The following is a 19,955-nucleotide window of genomic DNA, read 5'->3' as shown; positions in this document are numbered from 1 at the left end:
TCAGAAAGTGTGTTGGCATGGCTTTTTCACTGATTGTTTGGAATAACTGTGACATTTGATGTTCAGGGAAACAGTATGAAAAAGGCTTACATCTTTGCATGCCAAGTAGTTTTTATCCTAACAGGCAAAAGAATATTTGAAAGGCTTTTTTCATTTTTGTGAATGAACACATAAAGTAATTTACCCTGAGAGAGCTTTTTGTTGCAAAGGAAATCAATTAAATATCAGGTCAAATGGAGATATTGACCTGATATTGCTCTAATTTCCCATGCAACATGGAAAGTGATTTGACCTCTGCCCCACTCTTTTCCCATTGTTTCCTATCGTCTCTTCTGTATTGTGTACGCATGTATTGAGATTCTGTCTGTCCCTAAAATTCAAAGTATTTGTGAATGTAATTATAATTCTCAAATGGTACGAATATTATTTAATATGTTTTTTTAAATAGTTTTTTTACATAATGTAATCTTATATTATGGATATTTTAAGTATTCCAAGATTACTTAGCACAGCTGTCCTGAATGAGGGATGATTACTTAATGTCTTTCGGTTTTTTGGTAGCAATCATGCTCTCTCTGTTTTCTCTTAGGAGTCATTTCTACTGCAGATATTCTCGATCGAGAGACAACAGGGTCCTACTGGCTGACAGTATATGCCACAGATCGGGGTGTTGTTCCACTCTATTCCACTATTGAGGTCTACATTGAAGTTGAGGATGTGAATGACAATGCGCCGCTGACCTCAGAACCTATTTATTATCCTGTTGTCATGGAAAACTCTCCAAAGGATGTGTCTGTCATTCAGATCCAGGCTGAGGATCCTGACTCTAGTTCCAGTGAAAAACTGACATACAGGATTACCAGTGGGAATCCTCAGAATTTTTTTGCCATCAATATCAAAACAGGTAAGGAAATGCTCATATGACTTTTTAAAATTGGTAGTCCAGCTTTTAAATCTATCAGCTTGACACTTGCTTACATATATTATTTTATTTATCTCCTTATTTATGTTATTGTGTGGAGAACAGCATCCTCCTTTCTAGGGGTAGTTTCTGAAAACCTGAGCCTCACACTTGTCTGGTTGCTATGTTTTAATTTCAACTGATACCAAGATGAAGTGATCTCATAAAAATTAGAGGCTTTCATAGAAAGCCATAGATTTGCATTACTCATAATAATGAAAAGTGGTTGCCAGGATACTCAAAAGGACCAACTGCTGCCTCTCTGCTTCTCGGGAGAGAGTAACCTGGCTATGGGTAAGCTGGTTTTGTGACACCCTGCCTTCTCATGATTTCTTCTTTGCTTGATCTTAGTCCAGTTTGCCGTAAATGCTCTCCTTAAAGCCTTTACTTTAAGCTACAATTTTTTTGTGATTCCTGTACCTACCCATCAATGAAGTGTCAATGTTTAGAACTTCTGATGTCTCAATCTTTATATAAAGTATACAAAATTTTTATTTTCTGGTCTTTCCTCAAAAATTTCTGGAGATTGTAATGAAAACTCAATGTTTTCAATAAGCATCAGAAAAGACCCATGTGAAGTTTAGTTGAATGCAATCTGAGACAAGTACATATACTGGAAAATTGCTTTGTAGAGTAAATCTCAGTTTACTGCTTTCTTGAGATTTGCCTCTTCTAGCTCTTAACAAGGGAGTAGTAAAACACTCAGTAAGAGTTGCAATGGATAAAGTTTTAATTACTTGAAATTCAGAAGAATGTAAATAAAAAGGTACTACTGCTCTCTCACTGTGGTCAAGTAAGTTTATAGCGGTCAGAATTAGGGTAGGTTGATACTTATTGGTGTGGACATGCTCAGGTTTCCAAACCAACTGCTGATTGAGTTGATCATACAGCTGGTCCCAAGCATTTTATAAATGTGAGGTTCCATTAACATAATTTGAAGAGAATGCCAAGTTTTTTTTTGGAAACTGTTGATTTTCTCTAATTATGAGTGAGTCGGTCATTTTGTTAGGTTAGCATTCTAACAGTGTTGAATCAGGATTTGAATTGCATTTCATTATAAGACAAAGAGTGGTCATCAGCAATCAGTGTCTATTGGAGACCTGGTTGAACTTGGAGAAGTCTCAGAGATTTGGCATCTAGCCCAACTTTTCAGAGCCCTGTTAAGTAGGGAAGGCTGTTCCTGCTCACGAAGAACCCCTGAGTTGAGCTACAAAGTCCCTCCTGATTCACTTTCTTCCTATAACAAAGAGCTCCATGTGCTAGGGTGACAGAGCAATGAACTCAAATACTTTAGGAAGTTGAGAGAGAGGACAATGATGAAAATAGTCATAGTAAAGAAGCTAAGGACATAGACATGTTTACATGTCACAGCCCCTGTGGAATCTGATTTCATTGCCCCTTGATCATTAACAGTGAGCCAGCACCCTCTTTATAAGTTAAAAGACACTGCAGAAGGGCACTTTCAGCTGAAAGTAAATGAAGCATGAATGTCACAGGGAAGAATTTGGGTTGGGTGTGAAGAATGTAGATGGGTACTTTATGTGCAGAGAAGAATGCATAAACTCCTTTAACTAAAGCTATCTCTTATGCAGCCTTTAAAAGTTTGTACATGAATGTTAAACTATTGTATTATCACAATTTGGCTCATCTTAACATAATAAGAGCCTTAACCATATTTATAATTTTTCTGTTCTTGCCATAGATTTTTTAAAGCATTTTTTAAATGTCAGGAATGACTTTTAAGAGTAACTTTTTAAACTCCCTACAATAAATACATAACATGCTTTGTAATTCTCAGACATATGATAAGAAAACACTGGATATTATTTATTAATTTGTACCTTTACTAAACATATGCTGTGCCTACTAGTTTACAAGCAAGATCTGATAATTATAAACTTAAGATAAGGTCCCTTTTTTTTCAGGGACTCAGGGAAAGTGAAATTAAAATGATTAACAAATTTATATTATATAATACAGTAAAAGAGTGCAATAACTGATTATGGTAGAGAATTTTTACGCTTTATGAGGTTGGCGAGAGTGATGGCCAAGAAGTGCTTCATGGAAGAGATAATATTTGAGGTTAAAATCTTATGTTTCAAATCCTTGCAGTACACTTCTCTGAGAAATAGGAAAACATAGACTTCATCAGACATCTTCACCAGCTTTGTGGTCTTGGAAAAATTACTGAACTCTCTGAACTTCAGTGAGAAAGGATTGCTGCAAGGAATAGAGAAGTCCTCATGTGAAATGCTTTGCACAGTGCCTGGCACGTTAAAGCTCTACAGTGCAGGTTGATAGCTTAAACTCTGATTACTGGCATGTCGTTTAATCTCCTTAGACCTCAGATTCTTATCTGGAAAATGAGAATAACCTTACTTACTTCACAAGGTTGCTCATGAAAGACTGAATGCCATGATATGTTAGAAGGCTGTTGATGAGCTACAAAGCTCTGAAGGAATCATCTTTTTATTGTATCTATTTCTATTGTGATTCACAGAATCACAAGCCTAGTGTGATTTTTGTTAAGCTTGTTGTTCTAAGTACCATGATGCCTATGGAGCAACTTTCAGCTAGCTCAACCAACTTTCCAAAGAGACACATTAGTCCTCGCTTAGTGGCTCAGTTGGTTGGAGCATTATGCCATACACCAAAAGGATGTGGGTTCGATTCCCAGTCAAGGCATATACCTAGCTTGTGGGTTCAGTACCCTGTCAGGGTGCAACTTAGAGGCAACTGGTCAATATTTCTCAATCTGTCTGTCTCTCTGTCTATCTCTCTCTCCTTTCCCTTCCACTCTGTCAAAAATCAATAAATATATCCTCTGATGAGGATTAAAAAAAAAGAGAGAGAGACACTTTAATTTTTGGCATTTCTTCCTGTCTCTAAAGTCATTTGCCTGAAACAGTTATGGTAACATAATATTTCTTAGTAATGAAAGATTTGTGCTTTAGGTTTTTTCAACTAAAAATTGGATTTGTACTCTTTTTAAATGGACCTATCATTCCTTCCTCTGTGGTAGAGCTGAAATTTATAGAGTTTTGTTTTGTTTTGGCAATGTGCTACATAATAAATAAAGATTTAAATGATTAATACAAAGGCAAATAATATCAATACTTACGATACACAGCTTGCAGCTCTCCTAGACCCAGGGAGAGAGGTTTCTGTATTGAACACTCTGTTCTCTACCCAAAGAACTATTTGTTTGTTTTTCTATCAGATTTGAAATCACGTACAATCAGTAGTCTACAGACATTCTTCAGTCATTCCTGTAGCTTAAGAAGAAAAAGGCTGTAATACTGTGAAACCCTTTCTGGCCTATAAAGAGAAACTTTGATTAATTCCAAGATGGACAGTTGAATTCAAATGTAGCCTCCTTGCATGTGCATGCCTTCGCTGGTCTGTAGCTAGAGCCCTACTTAGTGTTCTGAACAGAAGACACCCAACAGGCTGATGTTCACTGGCCTCTATGGGTGTGTAGGGACTCAAAGACTTCCTTCCAGCTCTTGTAACAAAATCCAAGCTGGCCACACATTGGCCATCTAGGCTGAATTGGGGAACAGGTACAGGAAGTTCCTCTAGGGTTTCAGAATGTCTATTGTAGTCATGTCTACAGCATGGAATCCACTTAGCACAGTGTCAGCATTTAGTAAAACACTCAATGAATGTCGGTTGTTGTTATTGTTAGCCATCCTATGTTCCCCACTGGAGTAAAGTTTGTGTAAGTTATAAGCATACAACTCCACTCTCTTTTGAGTAAGGTGTACTTCAAAGACAGCAGTGTCTCTTGTTATTAGTTAGTATATAACATTGGAACCTTCCATTCAGTTTTATAAAATATATTGTGCACTACTTTGTATTGCTGCTGTTCTAGACCTCAGGTGTTGGCAGAATGGATGATAGTTTATGCACTCAGGGATTTTGTCTCATGGGAAAAATTAGGAATCACACATGCAATGTACTTTAGCAAGAATGTGGAACAGTTTATCAATAATGACCCAACGTTTAAGCTGTGAACAAGGTAACTCATCCAAGTAGGGTGGAGGTCAGTGCCAGTTAGAGTGAGAGGGTTTGGGGCAAGGACTTCATAGACCTGAAGTGGGCACTGGAGCATGGGCCCATCTGCAGAGAGAAATGCCAGAAGATGACCAGGGAATAGAAACAAGTTACGCTGACCTTGAAACCCATTTGTTGCTACTGGAGCATTATATCATTAGAAAAGGAATTTTAAAAGACTCATAAATGTCTGGAGTATTGTAAGATATTACAAATAGCAAATATGCACACCTTTGTTTTTTTGCTGATATCTTTCTTGTGGATTGAAAAAATATATTAAAATACATATTTTTATATCTTCCTTCTAAGAGACCTATTTGAAAAGAGACATCCCTTTATTCTTTCCTTTGCCTCTGTTAAACATAAATCCAAGATTAGCACATGTTCTGTTGAGAGCCTTGTCTGTGAAAGCAGTTCTTGCCTACTCCAGATCTCTTGAGACTGGTTATCTGGGGCATAGCTTTCTAGACTTCTTCCTGTGGTTGCAGTATCTTTCTTTGGCCTGGACATTGGCATCTTCACCTGTATTTGAGTGAAGGTGAAACTAGGCTTTTCTTTTTTTTTTTTTTTTTTACTTTTTGTGAGCATCTTGTGATAAACCCGACCAAAACTCTACTTACGTATAGGTAGACTAGCTGTCTTCCCATCAGGTGAGTTGAGCGGAAGAAACCCTCTTCCAAAGTGTGTCTGCCACAGCAATACCTCCGATTCTATCTTTAACAATTGATTCCCTTGGGGTTTGACAGTTTTGCCTATTAAAACAGGAAAGTACCTTATTAAAATATTTGATATCCTTATTTTTAAAATCAACTCTTAAGTATTATGACTGCTTTTGGTAGATGATATAAGACATAGTGGGTCAGTGTTAACAGAAGAGGTAATGGAAAAAGAAATCTAGACCACACTTCAGCATGATAGTAATCACAGGGCAAGCTTGTTAGACTCTAGATACCCAAGGTAGAACCTGATGATTTGATTTTCTAACAAGTTCCCAGATAATGCTGATATTGCTACCCTGAAAGCCTGGTGAATAAGACTCTAGATTTTTGTATCCAAAGAGAAACAAAAGAGGGAGGTCTCAGGGTGCTGAGAGATACACCTGAGGACAAGATAACCAACATTATAATTCATCCACACGCTCTTGCCTCAAAGCACTGGAGGTTCAAGGTTTGACTACGAATTCAAAGTGATCTCCCTGCCATCACCCCCAGTCCACTTCCATATCCTTGCTATGTTTCTTATTTTATGAAGTGAAAAAAAAAAGAAAGTTCTGTCTCTTTAATTGTCCATAAGCAAAACATCAGAACTAGAACTTGTGGTTGATAAAAAAAAAGGATTATATAATATTTAGATATCATTGTATTATTTAAAATTTATAGAATTTATTAGAATTTGTTCCTAAAGTAGAATTTATACCTACTTTAATGAATAAACAAACATTTGATATTTGGTATATCATTATAAAAAATGCTAGCTCATAAGACAGTGGTGCTCAAAAATAATTTGATATCTTAAGTAAGCTGTCTTAAGTTTATGTACACCCCCATTTGGTGGTAATCTGCTTAGAAAGTCACCTTTTCCTGGAAAGCAGAAGGATATATATTACATCGTGTATAAAATCAGAGATTAAAGAGAAAAAACACACAAGGTGAGGGACAAGGATATATACAAATATTGGTGCTTTTTCTTCATAGTGAACATTATAGAAATTTCCTATTGCTGTCTCTTAGTCCTTCCTAATGGAAAGCTAACTTCTGAATGGGTAGAAATGGCCACTAGATGATGAGTTGATATTCATAAGTCCAGGCACAAAGTGGATAATGTAATGAATATGTACGAAACTGTAAATCACCCTCATTCCTTCTTTCAGCTATGAAAGGAGGCCTTGTCCTATAGAACATGAAATTTCATTCATTGGATCCAACAAGTTCCCTAGAACAAATCAGGCTAATGGCAGATTTATCATAGGGGGTTATTTAAATTCAGCAGTGACCTTTGCTTCCCTGTACATGTGCTCCAAATGAACAAGGGCAAAGGGAACTTTTCGGCACTGTAATCATGCCCCTAAGGAGCCTGTGTGTTTCCCCATTTGATCAGATCTTAACTGCGGGCCAGGGAGCTAGGGGAACAGGGTTTCAGGGGTACAGAAGGCTTGGTCAGGGAGGCCACAGGAAGGGAGATCACACTGTCTCCTGGTGTGGACTCTGACTCTGCCTTCCTGTGGTTTGGGTTTGTTTGAATGCTGGTGGTGAATATAAGAACCACTTTCAGTTTCTCAATCTCAATATCGTTAACAGCTTGGACTGGAAAAGTCTTTGTTGCAGAGGACTGTCCTGTGCATTATAAGATGTTTAGCAGCATCTCTGGCCTGTACTAGATTCCAGTAGCACCTGTCCCTCTGGCTGTGACAGCCAGAATATCCCAAGCATTGTCGAATGTCCCTGGGAGTAAAATTGCCCCATTGAGAATCACTGAACTAATGCAGAGTATTTTGTAGGAGTCTGTTACATATGGCCCTAAGCAAAGCACCCTGTACAAAATGATTTACTGGTTTTTGGAGGTGTGATGGTATTGTTAACTGAAAAAATAATGTGTGTGTGCATATATCTATATCTCTCTCTATATATGCATACATGTACATCATTAATAATATGGCAAAATAAAAGAAGGAAGAAATCTTAAGACACCTCTGACTCCACTCTGACCCCAAGTTCTTTGTATTTTGAAGGCCCTATGAATACTTGAAATCACATCTATTAGAGAAAAAAAAAGAACAAAGCATTAACAAAACTTCAAACAGAAGCAACATGGATGAAGTTATTTTCTCAGCTCTTAGTATTTGGAGAGGATTTGGCTGGTTACAATTCTCATTAGAGTCAGTTTTGAATAGCGTTCTCAGAAGACAGCATGCAGAGATTATTTTGAGGGTTCTAGGGTTTAATTCCTTGAAATGCTTAAGCATCCCCAAATCCTGTTCCTCCTTAAAGTCAGCCTTCTGACAGATAAATGTGTGGATTGTTTCTTCCCTGGAATAAAGGTGATAAAAAAAGAAAAAAAAAATCCTTTTGACCTTGGTTTGGGATTGTGCAACCACATATCTAGACTAATGCTCTCTGAGCTCTTCGGCGTAGCTTGTGTCTATGCAGCACTTACTCACAAGCCCCAGGAAGTGATAGGTGCATGGGGACTGAAATCCGTGTTCCAGATCACCTGCTATAGATACATCATAGGGTTTCAAAGACTTGGCTAAATGGAAATGGGTGACACCATCAGTGTTTCAAAGGGAATCTTTTCTTCCAAATGAAGTCAAGTTTCGATAGGCATGGCTGCTAGTTAGGCAACATCATGTATTTTATCCAATTTATGAGATTCCAATCTTTGAGTTAATACAACTGTTGCTTGGAAAACGGGCTTTTCAGGTGCTGATTTTATAAAACTGAATGACAGGCAGGGCTCAGCAAAGGCTGAGCAGGTGCCTGCTGGAGTGGAGAGAACTGATGCTGCTGGGCTGGGAACCTACCCTGGGCTTGCAGGTGACTCAGAGGCACCTGCTGGAGGGGCAGAGTGCTGGTGTTCCCTGTGGCTAGTGCTGCTGTCTGTTTCCTGCTAATCCTGCTGGATGTGGGGAGGACGCGCAGACTTCCTGGATACCGAGCCTGCCCCTAGAGCTCAGGTGCTGGCATAGCTGCTGCTGGAAATTACTGAGAATTATTTGGGAGGTGATAGAGTCATGGAGATAAAGCAGGTGATGGAGGGTGTGTGTGTGTGTGTGTGTGTGTGTGTGTGTGTGTGTGTGTGTGTGTGTGTGTGTGTGTGTAGAGAGAGAGAAGTATATTGATTGATTAAAGTTATAAATTTATCTTCTGTTTCTTCTATCTGGCTATTACTTCCACTGCAATGATATACTTCACTGGTTTATTACTTTCTTCTGCTCTGAGAGAAACAGTGAACCTAATTGAAACCACTGCCTCCTCTGTTCATTCTTCCTGGCCATTGTTAGGGAGACTCCTGTGTCTCCCTGGATGTGTGCTGCCTCCCTCCCAGGTTCACAGGAAGGTGGAAAGAGCAGAAGTCCTCTGTGCCCTGAGCCATGCTGGTGTTTTCATGTATTAGCTCTTTCAGCTCTCACTACAACCCTGGGAAGAAACTGGGACTCGGGGAACCTAGGCGACCAGCCCGAGGTCACCCAGCTAGTGAACACAGAGCTGGGGTCGGTGTGATTGATGGTCAATAATACTAAAGCCAAATGCTATCGAATTTGAAAAATGTGAGCAAACTCAATAAACATGTCACTGATCCTAGAACTTTGGAGCACAGGGAAATCTTTCAGATGATTATATATGCACATGCTGTTTTCACAGGGGTATTATGGGTTCAATCATGTCCTCCCAAATGACATGTTTGAAGTCCCTAAACTCCTGTGCCCATGAATGTGACCTTATTCAGAAATAGTGTCTTTTCAGAATGAGGTCATATGGGATTCAGGTGTACCCTCATTCAGTGATGGGTGTCCCTTTTAGAAGACAAAAATTCGGATGCAGAGACAGAGACAGAGAGGGGACATGGCATGTGAAGATGGGGGAAGCTGGGAAAAGACAGGGAAGGACTCTCCCCTTTGAGCCTTCAAATAGAGCATAGCCCTGTTGACACCCTGATTTCAGACTTCCAGCCTCTAGGGCCCTATGATAAAAAAAGTTCCATTGTTTTAAGGCACCCAGTTAGTGATGCTTTGTTATGGTAGCCCTAGGAAACAATGAGGCTCGATATCAGGCTACAGGTAGGAAGGCTGAAGTCTCCTAAGGGAGTGAAGCTAGTTGGCAGAACCAAGGGCCACGGACTCCTAGTAATCTTTTAACTAAAGCAAATGTTAGGATATCCAGCAGGTTTCTACAGTAGTCAAGCCTGACTTTAGTTAGCTTTTTGTTTGTTTTGCAGTACTTTTGACCTAATTGAGTTTAAGTGTTTAGTAGGTCTAAAAGCAATAGGGGTTTTGAAGAGAGAGTTGTGTGGCATTGAACTACTGTAATCATTTCAGGACTTCAGAAAAATCATCCCTGGTGGCCCCTTCCTCTTGCCTAGAGCGGACTGTGGGAGCGTGTCATGTAGAGCAGAAGGTCACATGGGCAGGCATTACTATTGACTGATACTTGGTGTGCTTCATAAATCAGCTCTCATCAGAGTCGCATTTATTTTGTCAGTTCTCAGTCATTTAAAGCAGATTCTCTGGAAGTACTTTTCTGTCAAATCACTGAAAGATTCTACCTGAAAAGTTACTAGAGGATGAACTAGAGTTTCACCACAGACCTTGAGAAGCTGAAGTCCACTTTTAGTATTGTTAGCACTTTATATTCTGGTCTTGTCATCGTCTGTCATCTATGAGCGATTTTGTTTCTGGCTTCTTGACATCCTTATGAAAATACATGTGTTTTAAAATCTATAAATTTTATTCACATTGAGATAGGATATTCTAGGAAAGCATATGAAAATCTAACGCTAGAATTATGAAACTTAACGTGGTGAATTATGGACAGCAGTCTCATTACTTTATAGCAAAATGACAAATGTGTATTTAGCACTTTGCCATGCATAGTCATAGTTAGGCTTCATCACAACATTCAGAGGGGAAAAGCCGCAGGGAGTGCTTTCAAGAGCTAGAACACTAGAATCAGGTGTCTTTGCATTTGAATTTGAGCTGTACGACTTCTTACCTTTATGATATTGCACACGTTACTTAACTTCTCAGAGTATCATCCACTGTAGAAATGGGGAGAATTATAGTAACTAATGAATTGGCTTGCCACCAAAACTAAATGAATTAATATGTGTATATAAACTACTTTAAAAAGTACTTGGCGTTTAGTAAACTCACAATAAATATAAAATGATGTTGACTTCATGTTATAGAGACTTTGTTTTAGTTCATTTGGCATCCACCTTATATAATTAAGTTCTTAGGCAGTTGGTGTTTTCAAGCTACACATAACACTTTACAGATAGGTTCATTGAGTTTCATCTTATAAGACTGCATTCATCTATCATGTTGACTTCCAGGTGTGATCACCTAAATTAAGTTGTGGCTAAAAAGTGGACTGTGATAGCTCCTGAGAGGCCTCTCACAGGCTCCTGGAAACCTCTTTCCCTATTTTAGATATATGTACTTCACAAGACTAAAATAGTAAAATGCCTTGGTAAGAGCACTAGTAGTAGTAATTGGGTTATCCAGCCCCTGCCATTAACTACTCTTAGAACAGTGGACATGTTCACCTCATTTCTGGAAGCCTCAGAACCCTCACTTGCAAAGCAATGAATTTGAACAAGAATCAAAAACACCAGCACCTGGTGTGTGCTGCCACTCTATTTCCTGCTCCCATGGCAGATGTCATCAGTCACTTGTAACAGCCTTTCACGTTGTACCCGAACTTGGCATCCAGTTCAATCTAACACACTCTTGGGGAGCTGCTATGGGAAATTATATTTATTTTCTATTGACGGCCCAGAGATCATTTCTACCTCTGATAGCCTTTGAGTCTATACATGACAGTGGCATTGACGAGAAGGGAAGAAGGGAACTGATGGGAGAGACAGTACAGAAATACAATCACCTGGGACTTGGTGACACTGAGAACAGGTGAACATGAGAGGGGAAGACAGTCTCTGGGGTGTAGTGAAAAGGAGCACCAGGCTTGAACTCTCACAGAGAAGATTCCTTGTTGTAAATACTGCTGGGCCTATTTGCCCAGCCCACAACGTCATCTCTTTTCTCAGAGTGCCCCCAATCCTTCCCTCGGGATAGATACTGAGACCGAGATTCTGTCTTCCAGGAATTTTTTAGTGGGATTCAGAGATATCTCATAGGCCAGAATTATTTCTCCATAAGCTGTCATCGATTGCTGCTGAAACACAGCTTTAAAATGAAAATATCAAGTAAATAATAATAAGGGTTTTTATGGGACTTTTCTGGCAATAATAAATGGTTATAATATATGTTGGTTATGTTAGGAAGGAAAACACCTGAGATACTGAGTGAGATGTAAAACAAATCCATCATATTAGAAACAGACTATTACAGGCAGGAAACGCTAAGCCTTTGCCAATGCACCATTTTAAAATATGTTACCATTGCAGATACTTTAGTTAAGGCAGACAAATCCAATTTTACCTCCTACCACTTAAAGTAATTTCTCTTCTCTATAAAATTTTGTATTTTATAAAGACATACTTCATCTTGGCTATGTACATACTAAATTGTTCATTTTTTGCTTAGTTAAATTGTTTTCTGTCATAGTGAGAAATGCTTTCCTTTGAAGAAATGATGTTCATGCATGGGAAATAGGGATATTTATTAAAATGGTTATTATAAGACTAGATGTAGGCATATTTCTGTAATTTTAGTATTTAAACATTTTAGTGCCCAATGAGATGACTTTCAGTGTAAAGTGGACTTTGATCATCAGTGTCTCCAAAGTCTCCTTTTATACCTAATCAAATATACTTGGTGGATTTGTATTTACTTGCATATGTGTAGAAATATGAGAGGTATTTTCAGTAGATCTTTATCAATGCTTTGCTGAGTTGTAATGACTAGTAAACAACAAATTATTTTGTGCTTTTATCCTTCTCTGATTTAATAAGCCTTTGGGGATTTGGATTCTGTACATAGGTGGGGAAGGAATACAAAGAAATAGGAAATTTCTCAAGCCTAAAAGAACAAACAGGCTGTTTACAAGACAAAAAAATCAACAACAACAACAACAACAAAAAAAAAACACTTTACACTGAAGGGAAAACCCATGTTTAAGGGTGAGCCCTGAGCTTGTTCCTGAGGTTGAATGTTGGACTTTTAGACGTATCTAACATCTTCAGACATGCATAAGTGGTTTTCCCAGATAACTGAAGGTTAACCTCTCTTTAGGTACCAAAACAAACAAAAACTTATATTTCTGAATCACTTTCCAAAGTGTGTTAAATGTGTCTTTTCATTCTGAGTCATAGTACACTGAGTATTATGGTACAAGCAAGTCTGGCTTATGGACTTGCAAGCTGTGCAGTCATGAGAGACCCCTGCTCGAAAGGGCCACATGCTTAGTTTAATGCTCTGCTGTCATTGCCTGGAAATTCTTAATAATTTTTGAACAAGGGGCTTGGCATTTTCATTTTGCACTGGGCCCTGCAAATTATGTATCCGGTCATGGATACAAGGTTTCCATTTGGACTGATAATTATTGTCTGGGCCCATCTCATGCAGTCCCATTCGGATTTCCTCACTTGAGCTCAGCGTGCCAGCACTCACTTCTGTTATCAGTATGCCTCTCTCTTCCAGGTCTCTGCCTTCTAATTTGCTGCTTCTCATCTGCTGAGACATCATATAAATAAGGTATTAGAATAGTAAGTACGCTGAGAATCACTAGGCTCTGAAGGGTGACCTTGAAGACTCCTCCCACAGAGTGAGTGCCAGAGCATCACTAGCTGTGCTTCGGGACTCTATGCAGTGATCACAGGCCGTTTTTGTTCCTCTCCTGGACTGACTGCCTTGGTGAAGAGGCCGTCACTGTATAAATGCCAGGTGGGGCTGTGCAGTTCTGGCCCACTTCCATTAAAGGAAAAGTGTTATAAACAATCTATTTAGAAGGCTTAATTTTTGCAAAATTTTTATGGGTGATAAGAAGGTGAGATTTCTTTTAATGAGACCTCTGTTAATAAATCGTATAAACAATGAAGTTTTCACTGTTGACCCTGAGAAGGTGTTTTGGATCCCGGTAACTTCTGTCCCTTCAGCTTGTTAGTGTACCTTCAAAGTCGTGTTCTCGCTTGTGTCTTCTTGTCCTGAAGTAAACCGTGCCATGTGTTTTTGACACAGGTAATGTTGCGAGATTTTCCCTGCAATTATCCTCATAAAACTTCATTTGCCATTGTCTTCTTAGACCTTTTATCAGCTACATGCAGTAGAAGTGTTCTCACTACAGTGATTTCTAGTTTTCTTCTGGTATATTTTTATAGTTTCCAACACCCACAGTATCTGCAGTAAAAGCCAGCAAAACCCAAGTAAATGTTTTGTTGTTATTTTTAGTTCATTCAAAATGTGCTGGCATTTGTATTACAAGAAAATTAGATTTTTCGGGATGGAGAAAGGATTGTTTCTTATTTACTTATTCAACATTTAATGTTGTTTTTGAGCACCTACTGTATGCTCAGCACTGTGGTATATACCAGGCCATAGTGGGGAATAATAAGACAGTTGTTATTTATTCCAAGGACAGTGCTTTATACATAACAGAGTCTCTAAGGAAAAGAGAAATGAGTGAGTGGATGAGTGAATGAATGAATGAATGCTTTGAATAATGTGTATCATTTATTAATATTGGACAGGGATTTCTGAACTCCTTTTGTAGCAAAAAGTTTTTACACCTTTCTGAAATTTAACCATGGCTGAAATTCTTCTAATTGCTTTGTTTAAACTTCCACTTGACATTTGAACTATTTTCAAAATGTCATCTCATCTCTGGATAAACTTGCCTCTAAGGAATTAAAAGAAATTTGATGTTGACATAGTTTGCAAGTTGTCAGAATGTACACAATACTGGAAATTTCACAAGTGTTTATAAAGGAAAATTAAGGGGTCATAGGTTGCTTTGTACATCAGTTTATTTTAGATTATTAAAGCTCTTTGGGAATTATAGTGTCAGTTTTATGCCAGGTCTTAAGTTTAACTGATTAAAGGTATGGGCATGGTTAAAACAATGTCTTAGTGACTTTCCAGCTCTATGACACAGTCATTCTACTGTTTGATTTTAATGGAATTTGATATGTGAGGGGAGAAAGCAGATAACTATTTGGGAAATACCCTGTACTTCCCTAAACAAGGAAAACGGTAGTTGGTTTCTGCTAATGGAGATACTAATAATTGCTGTGATGATTGTAATTTTTTAAAAAAATTATTGATTTTAAAGGGAGAAAGAGAAAGAGAGAAAGGGGGGTGCATCACTTCCTTGCTCTACCATCCGTGCATTTATTGGTTGTTCCTTGTGTGCCCTGATCAGGGATTTAACCCACAACCTTGGCATATCAGTGACATTGTAACCAACTGAGCTAGCTGGCCAGAGCCATAATTATAATTTATATGATGCTTCACAATATTAAAACTCTCACCTATTTTATCTATGATAGGTTAAGAATAACCTCTTTACAAGATAAACATCCAACTAGGGAAGCTATAAAAAGATTTTTAGGATTAGAATTGTATACCTTAGAATCAAAAGCAACAGACAAATCTCGGTTACCAAACCATCCTAATTAGATCCTTCATTTTTGAGGAAGGTCAGCCATTGTATTGATAGTTAAAATAAAGGAAGAGGTAGTGATACAAGTAGAAACAGCTGTCTATAAACCTTACTAAGAATAAAATATTGAAAGTAGTAGATGGTGTGCTTAGGGCTTTCGCCTGTATCATGGACTCAATGTAAATAAATTCAACATTCTCTGGCCTTTAATGAGTTGATGATATTATTGCGCCTTGACTTCCGTGTTAATTATGAATTAATTAATTCAACAAACATGTATGGAAAACCTGCTCCATGTCAGGCCCTGTGCTAGGTTTTGGGAGTACAAAAGGAGAAACATTCCATCCATCCTTCCAGGCAGGCAGGGTCTGTCTGTCACAGCCCACTTCTCTTGGACTTTCATTCCAATGTTTGCGGTACCTCATTTCATTTTTATTGATCCCTACTGAACAAACGGCTTCTTACCGTTTATAGCTTTAATTTCCTCTGCATCCCAGGTTCTTTGCCAAGACAAGAATGATCATAAACCAGCACCTCAGTGCATTAGGGGAGCTACCCTGTGTGTGAACTCCATTGTCAGCCCTTTTGTGCAGAGAAGAATCTCAGATGGTTCTGCTTCAGGGCATATAGTACCCAGTGAAACATTAAAGTGTACACTAGTCTAAAAGGATGGTGGCAGGCAGAAGCTGGTTTCTTTTAAAAAATAAAGGTAGAACCACCAAACTGTTATAACCAGCAATCAAACATGACAAGTACGTACTGTGCCAGTCATTACCTGACCTGCCTCCCCTCACCTAGGAAGTAGATCATGCTGTGAAAGCTGGACTTTTAACAGGGTCATCCTTAGCAGAAGTGCCCAGAGTCCTGCCCCCGACCAGGAAAACTCTCAGGATTGACAAGACTCATGGTGCTTCAGTGTGCAGTGCTGGTGACAGTAAGGACTCACTGGCCACTTCAACCCTCGGAGTGCTCCTGGTCATGCATGGACAGCATTCATGTAGTTAGGTGCTCAAGAAGTGTAAGTGCTAATGCTCTCCTAGTGAGTTTTGAGACTGATATGTGCCAGGCACTGTGCCAAGGTCTTACTGAATCTACACAACTGTTGGAGGTGCACGCTATAATTAATGTTTGCTGTTCTACAGATGCTCAAAGAAATTTGGTCTCACTCAAGTTCTTTCATTGGCTGCTAAGGTCAGACCTGATCTGTCCCGTCTCTGTCCCCTCCATGTCTCACTCCTCACTTCTCTCTTTATGTTACTTGAGTACTTAGGCACGGTCTTGACTGTGGCTCCTGCTGGCCCTGCTGCCTAAAATGTTCTTCCCATTAGTCCCCACATGACTGGCTCCCTAAATCCCATTGGGGCTTCTTTGTGTATCATCTTCTAATAGGCCTTCCTTGTTCACCCATCTAATATGCAATGCGCAATTCTTTCTTTGCCCCTTTCTTTTTTTTTCTTTTCTTTTTTTTAAGTATATTTTATTGATTATATTGTTACAATAGTTCCAATTTTTCCCCTTTGCTCCCCTCCACCCAGCACCCTCCCTCCCTAACAATCCCCTCTCCAAGTTCATGCCCATGGGTCGTACATACAAGCTCTCCTGCCTCACCCTTTCATATATTCTTCTTCTTCTTTTTTAAAAATAATTAATTAATTAGTTAAATATTTTAACAATAAAAAATAACAATCCCTCCGTCTCAGACCCAAGACCCTTTACAATCTTATAAAGGACAATGGACGAATGTCTCGAGCTCCTCTAGCTGCTTCAAGCTGGACATGGTCGTCGTCCTATCTACCCGTGGGTCAAGAAATCCCCAATAAGAGTAGGGGTGTGGAGGGGAGGGTGGCCTTCCTACAAGGGGAAGGATCGTGCAGACTTCAGGTTGGTTGGCTGTCTCTGGACAACGGCATGCTTGGTTTAACAGGCTGGCATCCTGGTTGTATTCTGGGGGCAACAGGGTTAAAGGACATCATTCAATCCGTAACCACTAGATGACAAAAGACAGGTATTAATTTTTCAATGTCCCACATTAGGGAAAAGAAGGGCTTCTTTGGAGGAAGGTATGCCAGGTACATCTCACCTGTCCAAAACCCTTTTGCCCATTATACTTAGTTTGGACTGAGGGAAATATTTTAGGTTTCCCCCCTCTCAGGCCTCTGGGCTCTTTCTGTCCAAGCCATTAGGATAGAAAAGAGAACCCAGTTTTAAAGTGAAGCCCACAGACCACCCCGTTCTTCACCAACCCAGCCACTTAGTTCAGCCAAACCATTGAGTCTCAGGAGGCAGTGATGCAGACAGGACTAAGTGAGGCCTATACGTACAGACAATCACTCAGGTAATGAGATCATAGGCTTATGCCCTTTGAAAACAGAAAACACATGTTAATTTATGTAACATAACCCACATACATGTCTCTAAATCTGTAGGACTGTCTTATCGAAAAGACATCCAGTTGCAAGGCATTTGACATTCTTCTTGCCTGTAAATTAAACATCTTTGATAATGCCACAGACATAGTTTAACTTTCAAATGAAAACAAATTTTAAATGAAAAGAAACTTTAAAGACGGTTAGTTGCACTACTTTATAGTCTACCACTGGGCATTGTGATCTTCTTTGAATCGTGATTTTTCTCCCTAAGATTACCCTCCTTGTCATTAAAGAGACTGCATTAAGTCCATTTTTAATTTATCCTGTTCATTTGCATAAACACAACAAGAGCAGCAAATGATCACTTATGATCTTTAGTTCTGCTTTGCTGGAACTTACGCAAGGAACATTTAGGGTGACCTTCAGTCTCTCCTTCAAGGCACAGTAGCAGCTCCACATACCTGGCATTCAGCCTTGCCTGTAAACACCTGTCCTTTCCAGGTCCTCCTGGTTTTCCATTGTGCCTTAAGGTCCCTTCTAGCCATCTTTCAGGAAAACAACCTTCATTCCTTCCCTGGAAAGATTGCTATGGACCGCTCATCCATCCAAAGTACCAGGCCTTTTATCTCGTGGACTTCTATTACCTTTGAAAGTCAGTCCCAGTTGCTCAGGGCTTTTTGGTAACAACCAAAGCTCAAGCATGTCTCCTTTAGGCATGACATTCCATTCAAAGTCTTAGTTAAAAAAAAACAAAAAACCTCTATTAGCAACTGGTGTTATTAGTTTTATGCAAAGAAAATTAGGTCATTACTTACTTCTTTAGAATGCCAAATTCTGGAGGGATCAGATAGGGAGAAAAATATACAGTGTGAAGGAAAATCCTTGTCCTTCTAATATTCACTGAACTTGCATTTCTATTCTTCATATTTTCATTTTTTCCCCCCACTAAAAAATTTTCTGTTTGTTTGCTTTTCCATTACAGTTGTCCCACCTTTTTCCCCCCTCTTGCTTCCCTGCACCCTGCCCCCCCTTCTTCCAGATTCAGTCTCCACCCAGTTGTCCATGTCCATGGGTCATTTATACATGTTCTTTGACTAGACTCTTCCCCTTCTTACCCCTTCTCTCCCTCCCATCTCCCCCTTTGTTACTGTTAGTTTATTCCTTGTTTACATACCTCTGGTTCAACTTTGCTCATCCGTTTGTGCTGTTCATCAGTTTCCCGCAACAGGTGACAGCATAAGGTAATCTTCCTTTGTTGCCTGGCTTATTTCACTAAGCATAATCCTCTCCAGTTCCAACCATGTTGTTGCAAATGGTAGAAATTCCTTCTTTCTTTCAGTACTTATTCATTGTCATTTTCCCCCTTTGTACTCGTGTTCCTCTCTGTCTCTCTCTGTTTCTTCATCTTCTTAAAGCAGACCCTTTAGCATCTCTTGCAATGCTGGTTTGGTGGAGATGTATTCTTTTAACCTTCTTTTGTCTTGGAAACTCCTTATTTCACTTTCCATTTTGAATGAGAGCCTTGCTGGGTAGAATATTTTTGGTTGTAGGGCTTTGTTTTTCATTGCTTGGAATATTTTTTGCCATTCCCTTCTGGCTTGTAGTGCTTCTGCTGAGAAATCTGATGATAGCCTTATTGGAGCTCCCTTGTATGTTATTAGTTGTTTCTCTCTTGCTGCTTTTAGGATTCTCTCTTTGTCTTTGAATGTTGGCATTTTAATTGTGATGTGTCTTGAAGTGGGCCTGTTAGGGTTCATCTTCATTGGGACCCTCTGTGCTTCCTGGACTTGCATGATTCTTTCTCTCCTCATGTTAGGGAAGTTTTCTGTCATTAGTTTTTCAAAGAGGTTTTCTATCCCTTGCTCTTCTTCTTCTCCTTCTGGAATTCCTATGATACGGATATTGTTATGTTTCATGTTGTCCTGCAGCTGTCTTAGAGCCTCTTCAGTCTTGTTCAGTCTTTTTTCATTTTGTTGCACTGTCTGGGAGTTTTTGTCTACATTGTCCTCCAGCTCGCTGATCAGATCTTCTGCTTCCTCTAGCCTGTTTTTAATTCCTTCTACTGTGTTCTTCAATTCAGAGATCGTATGCTTCATTTCCTCCTGGCTCTTATTGATAGCTTCCATGTCCTTTTTGATGCTGGTATAATTCTCAGTAAGTTCCTTATAGTTCTTCTGGAGTTCACTGTAGCTTTTCTGGAGTTCTTTGTAGTTTCCGCTGAGCTCATTGAGCTTCTCCATAATCCCTGCTTTCAATTCCATATCTGATAGTTGGCTCCCCTCTATTTCATTT

At 39.2% G+C, this 19,955-nt stretch overlaps 1 protein-coding gene across 3 annotated transcripts in view; it reads left to right on the top strand.

Annotated features, from left to right (window-relative positions):
• The window catches only part of FAT3 (FAT atypical cadherin 3), a 516,537-nt gene that overhangs the window by 159,801 nt on the left and 336,781 nt on the right, over positions 1-19,955 (top strand). For all 3 annotated transcript variants that reach the window (XM_090265750.1, XM_090265749.1, XM_090265748.1), the window contains exon 2: positions 590-904. In XM_090265750.1, the coding sequence (XP_090121876.1) occupies positions 590-904 (315 nt within the window). The remainder of the gene's footprint in view (positions 1-589; positions 905-19,955) is intronic.

The sequence above is a fragment of the Furipterus horrens genome, unplaced genomic scaffold (genome assembly GCF_987537825.1).
Source record: "Furipterus horrens unplaced genomic scaffold, mFurHor1.1.pri manual_scaffold_2, whole genome shotgun sequence".
Classification (NCBI taxonomy): Eukaryota; Metazoa; Chordata; class Mammalia; order Chiroptera; family Furipteridae; genus Furipterus; species Furipterus horrens.
This window is presented reverse-complemented; position numbering and strand designations above follow the sequence as displayed.